General features: G+C 39.7%; 1 protein-coding gene across 7 annotated transcripts in view; it reads right to left on the minus strand.

Moving 5' to 3' along the window:
* Positions 1–20059, minus strand: part of slc2a9l2 (solute carrier family 2 member 9, like 2) — a 118979-nt gene that overhangs the window by 57318 nt on the left and 41602 nt on the right. For all 7 annotated transcript variants that reach the window (XM_058376604.1, XM_058376564.1, XM_058376584.1 and 4 more), the window contains 2 exons: positions 15938–16083; positions 9614–9746 (listed from right to left, as the gene is read on the minus strand). In XM_058376604.1, coding sequence (XP_058232587.1) covers positions 9614–9746; positions 15938–16083 — 279 coding nt within the window. The remainder of the gene's footprint in view (positions 1–9613; positions 9747–15937; positions 16084–20059) is intronic.

Here is a 20059-nt window from a genome sequence, read left to right on the forward strand (position 1 = left end):
GTGACAGTGATGATGGTGGTGATGATTATAATGTTTATGACAGTGACTTATGGTGACAGTGATGATGGTGGTGATGGTTATAATGGTGACAGTGACTTATGGTGACAGTGATGATGGTGGTGATGATTATAATGTTTATGACAGTGACTTATGGTGACAGTGATGATGGTGGTGATGATTATAATGGTGATGACAGTGACTTATGGTGACAGTGATGATGGTGGTGATGATTATAATGTTTATGACAGTGACTTATGGTGACAGTGATGGTGGTGATGATTATAATGTTTATGACAGTGACTTATGGTGACAGTGATGATGGTGGTGATGGTTATAATGGTGATGACAGTGACTTATGGTGACAGTGACGATGGTGGTGATGGTTATAATGATGACAGTGACTTATGGTGACAGTGATGATGGTGGTGATGATTATAATGTTTATGACAGTGACTTATGGTGACAGTGATGATGGTGGTGATGGTTATAATGGTGATGACAGTGACTTATGGTGACAGTGATGATGGTGGTGATGGTTATAATGGTGATGACAGTGACTTATGGTGACAGTGATGATGGTGGTGATTATAATGTTTATGACAGTGACTGATGGTGACAGTGATGATGGTGGTGATGATTATAATGGTGATGACAGTGACTTTATGGTGACAGTGATGATGGTGGTGATGATTATAATGGTGATGACAGTGACTGATGGTGACAGTGATGATGGTGGTGATGGTTATAATGTTTATGACAGTGACTTATGGTGACAGTGATGATGATGGTGGTGATGATTATAATGGTGATGATGGCAGTGACTGCAATGACTATGGTGATGGTTATAATGATGATGACAGTGACAGTGTGATGGTTAGAATGATGATGACAGTGACAGCAAGGACAATGGTAATGATTAGAATGGTGATGACAGTGACTGATGTCGACAGTGATGACGGTGGTGATGGTTCTAATGGTGGTGATGAAAATGACTGATGGTGACAGTGATGACGGTGTGACGGTTATAATGGTAATGACAGTGATGACGATGTGATGGATGTAATGGTGGTGATGACGACAGTGACTGATGCTGACAGTGATGACGATGGTTATAATGGTGATGACGGTGACTGATGGTGACAGTGATGGTGGTGATGGTTATAATGATGATGACTGACTTATGATGACAGTGATGGTGGTGATGGTTATAATGGTGATGACGGTGACTGATGGTGACAGTGATGATGGTGGTGATGGTTATAATGATGATGACAGTGACTTATGGTGACAGTGATGGTGGTGATGATTATAATGTTTATGACAGTGACTTATGGTGACAGTGATGGTGGTGATGATTATAATGTTTATGACAGTGACTTATGGTGACAGTGATGATGGTGGTGATGGTTATGATGATGACGGTGACTGATGGTGACAGTGATGATGGTGGTGATGGTTATGATGATGACGGTGACTGATGGTGACAGTGATGATGGTGGTGATGGTTATGATGATGACGGTGACTGATGGTGACAGTGATGATGGTGGTGATGGTTATAATGTTTATGACAGTGACTTATGGTGACAGTGATGATGGTGGTGATAATTATAATGGTGATGACAGTGACTTTATGGTGACAGTGATGATGGTGGTGATGATTATAATGTTTATGACAGTGACTTATGGTGACAGTGATGACGGTGTTGATGGTTATAATGTTTATGACAGTGACTTATGGTGACAGTGATGATGATGGTGGTGATGGTTATAATGGTGATAATGACTGACTGATGGTGACAGTGATGACAGTGGTGATGGTTATAATGATGATGACAGTGACAGATGGTGACAGTGATGACGGTGTGATGTTTATAATGATGCTGATGACAGTGACAGCAATGACAGTGGTGATGACAGTGACTGATGTCGACAGTGATGACAGTGGTGATGGTTATAATGGTGATGACAGTGACTGATGGTGACAGTGATGACGGTGATGATGATGATGACAGTGACTGGTGACAGTGATGATGGTGGTGATGATTATAATGGTGATGATAACAGTGACTGATGGTGACAGTGATGACGATGATTATAATGGTGATGATAACAGTGACTGATGGTGACAGCGATGATGGTGGTGATGGTTATAATGGTGATGATAACAGTGACTTATGGTGACAGTGATGACGATGATTATAATGTTTATGACAGTGACTGGTGACAGTGATGATGGTGGTGATGATTATAATGGTGATGATAACAGTGACTGATGGTGACAGTGATGACGATGGTTATAATGGTGATGATAACAGTGACTGATGGTGACAGTGATGACGATGATTATAATGGTGATGATAACAGTGACTGATACTGACAGTGATGACGATTATAATGATGATAACAGTGACTGATACTGACAGTGATGACGATTATAATGGTGATGATAACAGTGACTGATGGTGACAGTGATGACGGTGGTGATGATTATAATGGTGATAACAGTGACTGATACTGACAGTGATGACGATTATAATGGTGATGATAACAGTGACTGATACTGACAGTGATGACGATGATTATAATGGTGATGATAACAGTGACTGATACTGACAGTGATGACGATGGTTATAATGGTGATGATAACAGTGACTGATACTGACAGTGATGACGATGATTATAATGGTGATGATAACAGTGACTGATGGTGACAGTGATGACGATGATTATAATGGTGATGATAACAGTGACATGGTGACAGTGATGACGATGATTATAATGGTGATGATAACAGTGACTGATGGTGACAGTGATGAAGATGGTTATAATGATAACAGTGACTGATGGTGACAGTGATGACGATGATTATAATGGTGATGATAACAGTGACTGATGGTGACAGTGATGACGATGATTATAATGGTGATGATAACAGTGACTGATACTGACAGTGATGACGATGATTATAATGGTGATGATAACAGTGACTGATGGTGACAGTGATGACGATGATTATAATGGTGATGATAACAGTGACTGATGGTGACAGTGATGACGATGATTATAATGGTGATGATAACAGTGACTGATGGTGACAGTGATGACGATTATAATGGTGATGATAACAGTGACTGATGGTGACAGTGATGACGATGATTATAATGGTGATGATAACAGTGACTGATACTGACAGTGATGACGATGATTATAATGGTGATGATAACAGTGACTGATGGTGACAGTGATGACGATGGTTATAATGGTGATGATAACAGTGACTGATACTGACAGTGATGACGATGATTATAATGGTGATGATAACAGTGACTGATACTGACAGTGATGACGATGATTATAATGGTGATGATAACAGTGACTGATACTGACAGTGATGACGATGATTATAATGGTGATGATAACAGTGACTGATACTGACAGTGATGACGATGATTATAATGGTGATGATAACAGTGACTGATGGTGACAGTGATGACGATGATTATAATGGTGATGATAACAGTGACTGATACTGACAGTGATGACGATGATTATAATGGTGATGATAACAGTGACTGATACTGACAGTGATGACGATGATTATAATGGTGATGATAACAGTGACTGATACTGACAGTGATGACGATGATTATAATGGTGATGATAACAGTGACTGATACTGACAGTGATGACGATGATTATAATGGTGATGATAACAGTGACTGATGGTGACAGTGATGACGATGATTATAATGGTGATGATAACAGTGACTGATGGTGACAGTGATGACGATTATAATGGTGATGATAACAGTGACTGATGGTGACAGTGATGACGGTGGTGATGATTATAATGGTGATAACAGTGACTGATGGTGACAGTGATGACGATGATTATAATGGTGATGATAACAGTGACTGATACTGACAGTGATGACGATGATTATAATGGTGATGATAACAGTGACTGATACTGACAGTGATGACGATGATTATAATGGTGATGATAACAGTGACTGATGGTGACAGTGATGACGATGATTATAATGGTGATGATAACAGTGACTGATGGTGACAGTGATGACGATGATTATAATGGTGAGGATAACAGTGACTGATACTGACAGTGATGACGATGATTATAATGGTGATGATAACAGTGACTGATACTGACAGTGATGACGATGATTATAATGGTGATGATAACAGTGAGTGATGGTGACAGTGATGACGATGATTATAATGGTGATGATAACAGTGACTGATACTAACAGTGATGACGATGATTATAATGGTGATGATAACAGTGACTGATGGTGACAGTGATGACGATGATTATAATGGTGATGATAACAGTGACTGATGGTGACAGTGATGACGATGATTATAATGGTGATGATAACAGTGACTGATACTAACAGTGATGACGATGATTATAATGGTGATGATAACAGTGACATGGTGACAGTGATGACGATGATTATAATGGTGATGATAACAGTGACTGATGGTGACAGTGATGACGATGATTATAATGGTGATGATAACAGTGACTGATACTGACAGTGATGACGATGATTATAATGGTGATGATAACAGTGACTGATACTGACAGTGATGACGATGATTATAATGGTGATGATAACAGTGAGTGATGGTGACAGTGATGACGATGATTATAATGGTGATGATAACAGTGACTGATACTGACAGTGATGACGATGATTATAATGGTGATGATAACAGTGAGTGATGGTGACAGTGATGACGATGATTATAATGGTGATGATAACAGTGACTGATACTAACAGTGATGACGATGATTATAATGGTGATGATAACAGTGACATGGTGACAGTGATGACGATGATTATAATGGTGATGATAACAGTGACTGATACTGACAGTGATGACGATGATTATAATGGTGATGATAACAGTGACTGATGGTGACAGTGATGACGATGATTATAATGGTGATGATAACAGTGACTGATACTGACAGTGATGACGATGATTATAATGGTGATGATAACAGTGACTGATGGTGACAGTGATGACGATGATTATAATGGTGATGATAACAGTGACTGATACTAACAGTGATGACGATGATTATAATGGTGATGATAACAGTGACTGATGGTGACAGTGATGACGATGATTATAATGGTGATGATAACAGTGACTGATACTGACAGTGATGATGATTATAATGGTGATGATAACAGTGACTGATGGTGACAGTGATGACGATGGTTATAATGGTGATGATAACAGTGACTGATGGTGACAGTGATGACGATGGTTATAATGGTGATGATAACAGTGACTGATGGTGACAGTGATGACGATGATTATAATGGTGATGATAACAGTGACTGATGGTGACAGTGATGACGATGATTATAATGGTGATGATAACAGTGACATGGTGACAGTGATGACGATGATTATAATGGTGATGATAACAGTGACTGATACTGACAGTGATGACGATGATTATAATGGTGATGATAACAGTGACTGATACTGACAGTGATGACGATGGTTATAATGGTGATGATAACAGTGACTGATACTAACAGTGATGACGATGATTATAATGGTGATGATAACAGTGACTGATGGTGACAGTGATGACGATGATTATAATGGTGATGATAACAGTGACTGATACTGACAGTGATGACGATGATTATAATGGTGATGATAACAGTGACTGATACTGACAGTGATGACGATGATTATAATGGTGATGATAACAGTGACTGATGGTGACAGTGATGACGATGGTTATAATGATAACAGTGACTGATGGTGACAGTGATGACGATGATTATAATGGTGATGATAACAGTGACTGATGGTGACAGTGATGACGATGATTATAATGGTGATGATAACAGTGACTGATGGTGACAGTGATGACGATGATTATAATGGTGATGATAACAGTGACTGATACTGACAGTGATGACGATGATTATAATGGTGATGATAACAGTGACTGATACTGACAGTGATGACGATGATTATAATGGTGATGATAACAGTGACTGATACTGACAGTGATGACGATGATTATAATGGTGATGATAACAGTGACTGATGGTGACAGTGATGACGATGATTATAATGGTGATGATAACAGTGACTGATGGTGACAGTGATGACGATGATTATAATGGTGATGATAACAGTGACTGATGGTGACAGTGATGACGATGATTATAATGGTGATGATAACAGTGACTGATACTGACAGTGATGACGATGATTATAATGGTGATGATAACAGTGACTGATACTGACAGTGATGACGATGATTATAATGGTGATGATAACAGTGACTGATACTGACAGTGATGACGATGATTATAATGGTGATGATAACAGTGACTGATACTGACAGTGATGACGATGGTTATAATGGTGATGATAACAGTGACATGGTGACAGTGATGATGATTATAATGGTGATGATAACAGTGACTGATACTGACAGTGATGACGATGATTATAATGGTGATGATAACAGTGAGTGATGGTGACAGTGATGACGATGATTATAATGGTGATGATAACAGTGACTGATGGTGACAGTGATGACGATGATTATAATGGTGATGATAACAGTGACTGATACTGACAGTGATGACGATGATTATAATGGTGATGATAACAGTGACTGATGGTGACAGTGATGACGATGGTTATAATGGTGATGATAACAGTGACTGATGGTGACAGTGATGACGATTATAATGGTGATGATAACAGTGACTGATACTGACAGTGATGACGATGATTATAATGGTGATGATAACAGTGACTGATACTGACAGTGATGACGATGGTTATAATGGTGATGATAACAGTGACTGATGGTGACAGTGATGACGATGATTATAATGGTGATGATAACAGTGACTGATACTGACAGTGATGACGATGATTATAATGGTGATGATAACAGTGACTGATGGTGACAGTGATGACGATGATTATAATGGTGATGATAACAGTGACTGATGGTGACAGTGATGACGATGATTATAATGGTGATGATAACAGTGACTGATACTGACAGTGATGACGATGATTATAATGGTGATGATAACAGTGACTGATACTGACAGTGATGACGATGATTATAATGGTGATGATAACAGTGACTGATACTGACAGTGATGACGATGATTATAATGGTGATGATAACAGTGACTGATGGTGACAGTGATGACGATGATTATAATGGTGATGATAACAGTGACTGATACTGACAGTGATGACGATGATTATAATGGTGATGATAACAGTGACTGATACTGACAGTGATGACGATGATTATAATGGTGATGATAACAGTGACTGATGGTGACAGTGATGACGATTATAATGGTGATGATAACAGTGACTGATGGTGACAGTGATGACGATGGTTATAATGATGATAACAGTGACTGATGGTGACAGTGATGACGATTATAATGGTGATGATAACAGTGACTGATGGTGACAGTGATGACGATTATAATGGTGATGATAACAGTGACTGATACTGACAGTGATGACGATGATTATAATGGTGATGATAACAGTGACTGATACTGACAGTGATGACGATGATTATAATGGTGATAACAGTGACTGATACTGACAGTGATGACGATGATTATAATGGTGATGATAACAGTGACTGATACTGACAGTGATGATTATAATGGTGATGATAACAGTGACTGATGGTGACAGTGATGACGATGGTTATAATGGTGATGATAACAGTGACTGATGGTGACAGTGATGACGATGATTATAATGGTGATGATAACAGTGACTGATGGTGACAGTGATGACGATGATTATAATGGTGATGATAACAGTGACTGATGGTGACAGTGATGAAGATGGTTATAATGATGATAACAGTGACTGATGGTGACAGTGATGACGATGATTATAATGGTGATGATAACAGTGACTGATGGTGACAGTGATGACGATGGTTATAATGATGATAACAGTGACTGATGGTGACAGTGATGACGATGATTATAATGGTGATGATAACTGACTGATGGTGACAGTGATGACGATGATTATAATGGTGATGATAACAGTGACTGATGGTGACAGTGATGACGATGATTATAATGGTGATGATAACAGTGACTGATGGTGACAGTGATGACGATGATTATAATGGTGATGATAACAGTGACTGATGGTGACAGTGATGACGATGGTTATAATGATGATAACAGTGACTGATACTGACAGTGATGATGATTATAATGATGATAACAGTGACTGATGGTGACAGTGATGACGGTTATAATGGTGATGATAACAGTGACTGATGGTGACAGTGATGACGATGGTTATAATGATGATAACAGTGACTGATGGTGACAGTGATGACGGTTATAATGCTGATGATAACAGTGACTGATACTGACAGTGATGATGATTATAATGATGATAACAGTGACTGATGGTGACAGTGATGGTGATGGTTATAATGATGATGGTTATAATAGTGATGATGACAGTGACAGCGATGATGATGGTGATGGTTATAATGATGATGATGACAGCGACTGATGGTGACAGTGATGACGATGATTATAATGGTGATGATAACAGTGACTGATACTGACAGTGATGACAGTTATAATGGTGATGATAACAGTGACTGATACTGACAGTGATGACGGTTATAATGGTGATGATAACAGTGACTGATACTGACAGTGATGACGGTTATAATGGTGATGATAACAGTGACTGATACTGACAGTGATGACGGTTATAATGGTGATGATAACAGTGACTGATACTGACAGTGATGACGGTTATAATGGTGATGATAACAGTGACTGATACTGACAGTGATGACGGTGGTGATGGTTATAATGGTGATAACAGTGACTGATGGTGACAGTGATGACGGTGGTGATGGTTATAATGGTGATGATAACAGTGACTGATACTGACAGTGATGACGGTTATAATGGTGATGATAACAGTGACTGATACTGACAGTGATGACGGTGGTGATGGTTATAATGGTGATGATAACAGTGACTGATACTGACAGTGATGACGGTTATAATGGTGATGATAACAGTGACTGATACTGACAGTGATGACGGTGGTGATGGTTATAATGGTGATAACAGTGATTGATGGTGACAGTGATGACGGTTATAATGGTGATGGCAGTGACGGTGACCGTGATGATGATGGTGATGGTTATAATGATGATGGTTATAATACTGATGATGACAGTGACAGCGATGATGATGGTGATGGTTATAATGATGATGATGACAGCGACTGATGGTGACAGTAATGATGATGGTGATGGTTATAATGATGATGATGACAGCGACTGATGGTGACAGTAATGATGGTGATGGTTATGATGATGATGACAGTGACAGCGATGCCAATGATGGTCAAGATAGTATAGGATGACGATGATTATAATGGTGAGGATGACGGTGACGGTATTGATGGTTATAATAGTGATGACAACAGAGTAATCTAGGTGTCAATGGTGATGGGACGTCTGTGATGATGGTTATAATAGAGATCATAATGTACCCTTTTCAGCTCGAGCTTCATCTCTGCGCTCCATCAGCAGGAATCGCGGACTCTCCGGCAAAAACGGCAAAACGCACAACTGCAGAATGGCAGGAACAGCGATAAAGGCAAACAGGAAGTTCCATCTGTTCACCTGCACAACACACATAGACCACAATGCTCATAACACAACACAATAAAACACCAACCGGTTTGTGTAACACACCACAAACATCTAATTAAGCACTCATAACACACACATATATATATATATATATACATACATACAAACATATAATAACACACACAATAACCCCCTTTAATCATACTACTAATTATATGCATCTACAACACACTAATACACAGCAATAAGGTCCAGCTTGAGATCCCTTTATAACACAGTAATAAACCTGGTTCCCTGGAATCGCACAGCAAAAATCTATACGATATCAAACTATCATCATGAAGACACTAAACACTAAAAGCAGACATGAGTCAACTTTTCTGTCTCTCTGCCTCTTAAATCTGTCTGTTGGCGGCTGTGTCTCTCTCATCCTTCCTCTCTGATTCAGGGTGTATTTGTGCCAACACTAATTAATCTCGTAACACGTAATGCCGAGATTAACTGTGTGTGTGTGTGTGAACTGGAAAATGGGGTCTGAGTGAACGGAAACACACACTCTTGTGAAACGAGATTACGTTTGATTATCTCCTGCAGTGTGTTTATGAAGCGTTCAGTAATGCAGAGCACTCAGTGTGAGCGGGTTTAATATGGCTCTCGCACACACAGATACACACTCGGAACTCACATTATACGCGATGCTGACTGTTTGACTGTGTGTGTGTGTGTGTGTGTGTGAGAGAGAGAGAGAGAGAGAGAGAGGGATAAAGAGCTACTATTCCTCTCTGGGGACATTAATATTACCTAATATTTACAATACAGTTCTTTGACAGATGATCCTCAAGGCATGATAATAGATACCATGATGGGAGAAACAAAAATAAACACCGAGTCCTAAAGACAGACATACAGAGAAAAAATTAAAGCGAGAGAGAGAGAGAGAGAGAGAGAGAGCACTCTTCTCTCTTACAATGAAGACATTTAATCTAGAGCAACTAAAAGACAATTGAATTAAAGAAAGGAATAACTAAAGTGAGTAACAGGTGTCAGGAAACGTGAAGGAATGACTTTAGCAATGATGAATAGAGGTGAGGAGTAAAAAAATAATAATCAGAAAACCGTAAGAACAGGGAGCGAGCGCCCCGGGGAATGGTGGCTAATAATAAAAAATAAATACAGAACAGTAAAAAGTACATCACCACGGAAACCAGCCACCTAATGTCAATAAACTGGAGATGGGATTATAAAATAGGAATGGGAAGAGCACCTACACACACACACAGCTCCTGACATCACCTGCTTTATAATAATAATGATAAATCTTTGCTCCCTATGCAAGAGTCTCTCTCTATCACCTTTCCTCTATCTCTCTCTCTCTCTCTCTCTCTAACTATCTGTATATCTAGATAGATAGATGGATAGATAGACAGATAGATAGAAAGACAGATAGATAGATACTTTATTCATCCCAATGGGAAATTTAAAGGTATAAGAGATAAGTAATGTGTGTCTCTCTATCTCTCTGTCTGTCTCTCTCTGTCTATCTCTCTGTCTATGTCTGTGTCTGTCTCTCTCTGTCTATCTCTGTGTCTGTCTCTCTCTGTCTATCTCTCTGTCTGTCTCTCTCTCTCTCTTTCTTTGTCTGTCCCTCTCTCTCTCTTTCTTTATCTGTCCCTCTCTCTATCTATCTCTTCTATCCATCTCTCTCTCTGTCTCCATCACACACACTCTCTCTCTGTCTGTCTCTCTCTCTCTCTTTCCCTCTGTCTGTCTGTCTGTCTGTCTCTCTCTCTCTCTCTCTCTCGGTCTCCATCACACTCTCTCTCTCTGTCTGTCTGTCTCTCTCTCTCTCTGTCTCTATCACACTCACTCACTCTCTCTCTCTCTAACTATCTGTATATCTAGATAGATAGATGGATAGATAGACAGATAGATAGAAAGACAGATAGATAGATACTTTATTCATCCCAATGGGAAATTTAAAGGTATAAGAGATAAGTAATGTGTGTCTCTCTATCTCTCTGTCTGTCTCTGTGTCTGTCTCTCTCTGTCTATCTCTGTGTCTGTCTCTCTCTGTCTATCTCTGTGTCTGTCTCTCTCTGTCTATCTCGCTGTCTGTCTCTCTCTCTTTCTTTGTCTGTCCCTCTCTCTCTCTTTCTTTATCTGTCCCTCTCTCTATCTATCTCTTCTATCCATCTCTCTCTCGGTCTCCATCACACTCTCTCTCTCTGTCTGTCTCTCTCTCTTTCTCTCTGTCTGTCTCTCTCTCGGTCTCCACCACACTCTCTCTCTCTGTCTGTCTGTCTGTCTCTCTCTCTCTCTGTCACCATCACACTCACTCATTCTCTCTCTCTCATATAACACCTGAAACTCCCGGATTATAATATCGTTCCATACGTTAAAACTGTGACTCTCAAAGAGAGTTTCTTTTGGTGGAAATCACATGCTGAACAAACTCGCATGTATCATCAAGCTCTTGTGGTAATCCGTTTAACTGGTCAGTGGGATCTAATGTGTTTAATCCGAATCCCATTAACTCAAAACGAGATGAGACGCAGGAACTATCATCATCCTGGGTGTAGAATGTTCTGTCGGTGGAAAGGCGTCTCATCCGGGGTGTGTTTCTGCCTCACGTCCAGCGTTCCTTGGGATATGCTCCAGATCCACCACCGGCATGTTAATCAGAATAAAGTGGCTACTGAAAGTCAGTGAGTTAAAGAAGCCCTTGGAAAAATAGGAAGAAGAAAAAAACCCCGGCCTTTAAGCACATGTTTCAAGAACATCTCTGAATTATTCAGTGTTTACATCGAAACAAAAAGGACTGCCCTTATGAGGATCCATACAAGCCAATTTGCACGTGTTAAACACAAAGTGTGCTAGATGAAAGAATAGAAAGTCTGCTAGATGAAGGAACTGTCCCAGGGGTGCAGTGACCAAATCGGACTTTCATCCAGTGGCTGCGGCTGTGAAGAAAGTACTGAAGCCTGTCATGAAAGGGCTGTGTGAGGCTTCACTCAAACCCAGTGAAACACACGTCAGGCCACACCACAGAAATCCTTAGCTAACAAGGTAGTCACATTAGCCTAGTCAGATTTTAAAGAAAAACACGACCGTGAAGAAAAGAAAAGCAACGTTTTAAGGGTGAGAGCTTTCTGCAGTATGTGCCGTATTTGCTTTTTTTCATTTCACGCAGAGGTGAATATGACGATAAAACGACACAGCAGGTGTGAGTCACATAAGAAAAACGCTTTTTGAAAATCGCTGTCCAAGTCTATAGACTTATTTGTAGGCTCTACTGTAGGCTCTAATGGAGCCTAAAGATGATCTTCTGCCAGAGAAGATTTCTAGCATGGAGCCACAGTCATTTGGCTGTAATTGCAAGAGCAATTAAAAGCTGTATGTAAATGTAAAAGCTAGAGCTCCAGACCCAAAAAAGAAACGTCATGTGGTCTGACTAAAGCAGCATCCGTAACTGCACACGTACTGGAAATGCCGATGACGTCGAGTGATGAACATTCCAACATAACATTATTTATTTTCAGTGGCTTCACATGGCTCCACACTTTCAGTCAGATACCAAAGCTGGAACTGAAGAGTAAAGTCTAGTGCAAAAGAAAACCTGAAAACTCTTCTGCATTAACAGAAGCAGAATATCAGGCTGTACCGAGACAGAGACCTACTAGATGGCTCACTATGTGGCCTACATGCCATCTGGCCTGCAATCAAGAGCCATTTCTTGTCACTGGGAGAGGATCATTGCTGAAATTGACTGTGAATACAGCACAGTGAGGGGCAAATCGTGGAGCTACAAACAGAGCAAAACTGTCTTTCCTCCATAAAGCATTTAAGATCCTCCATGAGATCATGTCCGTTCTCATGATGAAGCTCCAGGAGTGACGGGTGGATTCCTTCACTCAATGCACCGGTGGCCGAAGAGCCAAACCAGACATGCATGAGCTCCAATGAGGATTACAGTATTACTTCACCACAGCAGCAGGATGTGTGAGGAAATGGTCAACATTGCTCGAAGGCACAAATACACCAAATATGACTGTGGTTGCATCATTTTTACTTCAGCGTTCCTGTTAACAGTGTGTCTTGTGGATAGAGCGGTTTTCCTTTGTGACAGCAGCATGGACTGGACCAATGGAACCTCATCAAAAAGATGAGGAGCTCATCAAAAATTTATTATAAAAAAATGAAACTCCTCTAGCAAATTTCCCTTCCAGCACTTCTAGCAACCAAATTGCAGTTAACTTCTTACACTTCTGTCGAGTGCCCAGTGGTTAAATACTTGTTGAGGATATGGACCCAGTATAGGAAATCATTTGTTTTTAAGGATCCTTCTCTTCTTAGCCCTAATTCTCTTCTTGCCTTCAATGCAGGATGGGTCATTTAGGAGTTGTTGGTCTGACAAGGGGATAAAATGCTTTAAAGATTTATTTACTGATCATTTATTTGCTTCTTTCAAACAGTTAGTGTCTCATTTTGGTCTTATTAAATCTGATCTGCAACTAAGAGATTATGTTAAGTCACTTCTTTCGGATTTTCCTGTGATGCCTCCTGAAAATCCTTTAGATAGTTACCTTTCATGTGATATAATATCCTATGATGTAATATACTAGCTAAGGGCTCAATTTCCATTATTTATAATTTAATGAATAATCAGGCATCTTCCTTCTTAGATAACATTAAGAGAGCTTGGGAGGAAGACCTTGGCGGATGACACTTGGAACTGTATTCTTAAGCAGGTCCATTCATCATCTATGTGTGCTCGGCACTCTCCCATTCAGTTCGGAGTAGTACACTGAGCTCATATATCCAAACTTAAATTAGCTCAAATGTTTCCTGGTACTAGCTCCTTGTGCAATAGATGTCAGTGTGCTGAGGGTACTTTAATCCATATGTTCGGGACATGTCCAAAATTAGAGTGGGGATCGATATTTAACACACTCTCGCTGGTTCTTCAACACAGATTAGATCCAGAACCTCTAGTGGCATTATTTGGAGTTGCTCCAAGGGAGGAATGGCCGTCGGCGTCAACGCGCAAAATCCTTGCCTTTTCTTCTCTGTTGGCACCTAGAGCCATCCTGTTAAAATGGAGGGATCCTCTCCCACCCACACACATTGTCTCTCATTGTACTCATTAAGAGGATCGGAAAATAACTTCTTTAAGATGCGGCGCCCTTTCATTGATTATGTTGACCATTTTAGATAATTATTATTGAACCCCTTCTCCCTTTTTTTTAATTAATTTAATTAAATTTTATTATTATTATATTATTTTTTTCCTATTTTATTCTGGATTTAATGGACAGCATGAGTGCTACTCTAGGGTTTTGTTGGTAAGGGCTGGGGGTTTGTTAAATGTTTTGTATATGTATACTGAAAATTCAATAAAAATATTAAAACCAAAAAAATGAAAGAACTCTACTGTGATCCACTGGAACTGTTTAGAAGCTGTAAGTTATAAAAGTATAAAGTCAAGCTTTTTGAAAACTTTGTGACGCAACTTGAGATTTTTGTGCCTTTTTATTTTCATAAAGCTACTTGAAGCGCAAGAACATGATTTTTTTTTTTTAAACCTCCTACCAGCGTAGACGCATATGTAATCACGGTCAGGCTGTACTCGTGTATGGAAGAGCACTTTGGCTGAATGACTGCTGTGGTGACGTCAAGTGACATGCTTCGGCCCAGATCTGCGGAAAAAAACCTGGCTTCATTTTGAAAAGCTGCAAGTTCCTCAGAATATCTCAGGCCCTGCTTAATTTTCACAAAATCGTGCTATCCTGAAGGGGCCGAAGGAAAATATATTTTGTGTTAAATATGGAACAAAATAGTGCTGGCCTTCAGAATGGCAATAGATCTCTCTACTTAATTGGGGCTGTTCTTGTTTTTCAGGTCAATCATATGCACCAATCTGGAATTGAGGGGCCTCTTTGGGACTGCATGCTATTACTGTAAAAGCAAAATGTGGAAAAGAAAATTTCATGATGTTCTTTGCTGCATTGTGGGATACAAATTACATACAAATATAACTAAGGCAGAGAATATCCATCATTTGGTCCGTTTGCATCTAACTACATGCCATGAAGGTGATTCTTTAATAAAGTGTTGCACCATCTGTCCTTACATTACTGTATTCATTGCAAGACACAAAGCAGTGAAAGACAGAGAGCACCAGCAACTTCCTGTTACAGTAAATAGAGGCTGCAGACACTCACATGGCCGAATATCTCGGGAAGGCCGAACAGCTGTCCGCTGAAAACTCCGAGACAGATGAAGACGGAGTTAAACTGACCGATGGAGCCGCGGTACTGCCGCGGAGAGATTTCGCCCAGATACATCGGCAACGCGCTGAGAGACACTCCTGAGGGGCGGAGACAGACGGAGAGAACACAGAGAGGGAAAACTGATGAGACATGACTATAGAACAGTAAATATAAGAATATATAAGAAACAGCAGCAATAAGTTTTATTAAAATTCTCAAATTTATTTCTATACATTTATCTGTTTAATCCATTTTGAAATATATGTATGTGTTGGGAGAGTAAGTGTGATTATATATATTATTATTAATAATTATTATTATATTTATTATTATATTATTATTATTATTGATAATAATAATAATAATAATAATAATAATAATAATCCTGATAAGCCAGTCAGCTTGCAGGCTAATAAAAACAATAACAATAATAACGATTGGTCACTAAATGTGGGCGTGTCCAGCAAAGTTGAGACAAGTTCCACATTACGTATATATTAAGAGACTCTGTACACCAACACCAACGGGAGTGAAGAGAGTGAGTGGGGCACAGGTGATCCATAGTAAACATCACACACGGCTTCTGCTTCATCTCATATATGACATTATAGGAAACCATATCTTGAGGTCACTCTAAAATCTATTCTAACATACAATTCTCTTTGAATAATTATTTACATATCCCAGCTCTCACCACCAACTGGTGATCAAAAAGCAGACGGTGATCAGGAACTGTGAACTAGCTGACACTTGATGGTCGACTCTGGAGGTTTCACTGCTTTGTTTAAGAGTATCACCTCTAGGCTTTTGTATTGTCACACCTTCAAGGCCTGCCCACTCAAGGCCTGCCCACTCAAGGCCTGCCCACTCAAGGCCTTTAAAACGGCAAAGTATGTGCCGTGCCTTTTCACTGGACTCGATGATTACAGTGCCTTCACAGTGTGTTCTGATCTCCAATAAAACATTCCTGATGAACACTACTTCCGAGCCCCATGGTCTGCTATGGTGAATTCACCACAATATGATACAGATGTGGATAAACTGGGGAATTTTATACACAAACACCAACCTCCAGAATGATTCATTTTAGTGATAAACATTACTACTATGGCAACCAGTAGTAGGAAGGCCCTACTGGCAACTTCACAGTACAGCAACTAGCCACTTGCTGTGAATGTGTGAATTCCCCAATTCATATCACTAACAGCATAACAAAAAAACAGCCAACTGATACAAATGAGAGCACAAATGGCACAAACACCACAGAACCCAATAACAGCAGTAGCAACATCTGTCTGTTTTACTGTGCAAGAGAACCACTGAAGCTAATAATGTCTTTATAGACAAATCTGTCCTCTTCTTGACCTTGGCACTGTAGTTATTTCTATTCAATACCAGGCTCTTGTCTGCTTAAGTGGGAAGAGACCTGTAAGCAATTTTTTCCTGTGGAGCAAGCTGCGATGCCTTGCATACAAAGTTTAAACATCCTGCAGAGCATTGTTAGATCCCCTACTAAACAAAAACCTAGAGGAGGACATTCATTTATCTCTCAGTTATCGAGTAAGGGCAGCATTAGCCTGAGAAGCGGACCAAGTGGATAAGGGTAAGCTCTGAAGCTGCTGAAGAGAGCCGCATCTTAAAGATGAGAAGCTGTTCATTACAGACCCTGTGCTTTATGGACGATTGCCAAGAAGAAAGTCATTATTTGGGTGAAACAAACAAAAAAATCCTTTTGGAAAAAGAGTTCTCAGGTCTGATGAGACACAATTTCAACTTAATGGCCTTGGCACAAAGCTCTACATTTGTCTGAAAGCCAGCTCTGCTCAGCACTCTTTAAAACACCATTCGCACAGTGAAGCATGGTGGTGGGAGCATCACGGTGTATGCTTTTCATCAGCAGGGACAGGGAAACTGGTTAGAGTTGATGGAAGGATGGATGGAACCAGAATTCAGGGCAATCCTTGAAGAAAACTTGCTTCCAAAACTTGTAAGTGTTTCACAGCCCACTCAAAGCCTAGAGCTCAATCCAACTGAGAAAGGCTTGAACTTTGCTGTTCAGCAATGCTTTCCATGTAATTTGCTCAAAAGATATCAGGATCCAGATGTGCAAAGCTTATAGAGACCCGTTCCTGAGAATATGCAACCCAAGGTGGTTCTACCAAGTATTGACCAAGGGGGCAAATACTTATGCAACTTATTGGGGGCTTTAGTTTTCCATTAAATCAAAGTTGTCAGTTTATAGATACTGCCTATAAAAAGCACCTTGGTCAATGCTGAGATGTCCAAAAAATGCATTTATGCGTTCATACGCTATTCAATAATCACACTGCTGAAATAAAGTTATGGATTAACATCTAACTTCATTTCAAATCCATGAAAGTTTTATTACAGGAAAAAAAAACCCAGTGAAAGAAACAACTCCGAGGCAATTGGCTCATTTTTATTAGGCGTATCCCATTCATATTTCATCCACTGATCTGTCTTGACCCCTGATGAGGTCTCTGGTGAAGGCAGGTGGTAGCTGAGTGGCATTGAAAATGTGATGGATGGACCTGGCATCAGTTTGACAGATTTCAGAAATAACGTGTGTCCCAATGCAGATAAATCCGAACGAAGCATATCAAGCAGTGTTTGATAAAACAGTGTATTTATTATCATGACAGTGGGAATGTAATGAGGTGTTAAAAGATGAAGAAGTCACGGAATCGAGGACTGCTTAGACATGAAATAAAACCCAAATAAAGCAAGAGCGAACAACTCGGTGTACGAGGCAAGCGTAAGCATTAATTCTTTACCAATCCATAACAATAATAATTAAAACTACTAACTTTTTGGACATCTGTATTAGGTACTTTCACTGATTGGGTATGACGGGATACTGCTAATCTAAGCCCTTAGTAAACAAATGGAAACTTTTTTCTTTCTTAATGTGGCTCAAGCAAATGTCCTGTAAATCTCTCACACACAGGTGCTGAGAAATCTCCTACGCTGGACTGGTTTGAACTTTTGTGGAACCAAGTGCAACAGCACCACAAAAGGAGCGTAGGAAAATTACAGAATGATGAAGAAAAAAGGAGGCTGGGGATGATTACTTTCTAGTCTAAACTATAGAGTCATGCAACGAGTAAAACAGGCACAAGATCAGGTCAGGTGTGCAACGGGGCTGATATTTGAATTTTTGCCCAATGCCTTTTAAGGAGAAAGTGAAAGTGGACAGACTATGTGCACATTATCCAAAGCGTCCAGGAACAAATGACATGAAAAAGGACAGATGACAGAAATGAAAGTCACATTGTCTTTGATGCAAATCAGTCAGCTTTTGGCAGGAATTAGAGCTAAGTCTATAATGAACTCTGAAACCATACCAAACTATTAGTTCCTCAAGACCTCTTGGTTGCACAATTCATCATGACTATAAACTGTTGTAGAAAGGACATTATTTACTGTCCAGTGTCACCCAAATGAGGAGTTTTTCCTCACCACGGTCACCTCAGGCTTGCTCATTAGGGATAAATATAAGGGATAAACAGTAACAACTTTAAACATTAGAATTTTTTTTTCTATGTTTCTGTAAAGCTGCTTTGAGACAATGTCCACTGTTAAAAGCACTAATTGAATTGAATTGAAAAAGCTTAGTGTTTGTTGGTTTTGAATGAAACGGGTTTTTTTGTCGTTAAGTATGTTTGGAACATCATTTTTATCATATGGTGTTGATCAGTTCTAATGTGATGCACTGTTCTTCCCTTATATATTAGTAATATATTACACATTGCCTGAGATTAGGTTTCAGTCCTCTCCCGTTCTCTCTAACACACTTTTTTGCCAAAAGTTTTGGGACGCCCCTCCAAATCATTGAATTCAGGTGTTGGGCTCGGCCCCTTAGCTCCAGTGAAAGGAACTCTTCAGCATACCAAGACATTTTGGACAATTTCATGCTCCCAACTTTGTGGGAACAGTTTGGGGATGACCATTTTCATGGATGAGCAAGTTTGAAATCACAGTTTTGAAAGGGCTCGCAGTCTCCGCTCGAATTCATCCCAAAGGTGTCCTATCAGGTTGAGGTCAGGACTCTGT

The sequence above is a fragment of the Hemibagrus wyckioides genome, linkage group LG02 (genome assembly GCF_019097595.1).
Source record: "Hemibagrus wyckioides isolate EC202008001 linkage group LG02, SWU_Hwy_1.0, whole genome shotgun sequence".
Lineage (NCBI taxonomy): Eukaryota > Metazoa > Chordata > Actinopteri > Siluriformes > Bagridae > Hemibagrus > Hemibagrus wyckioides.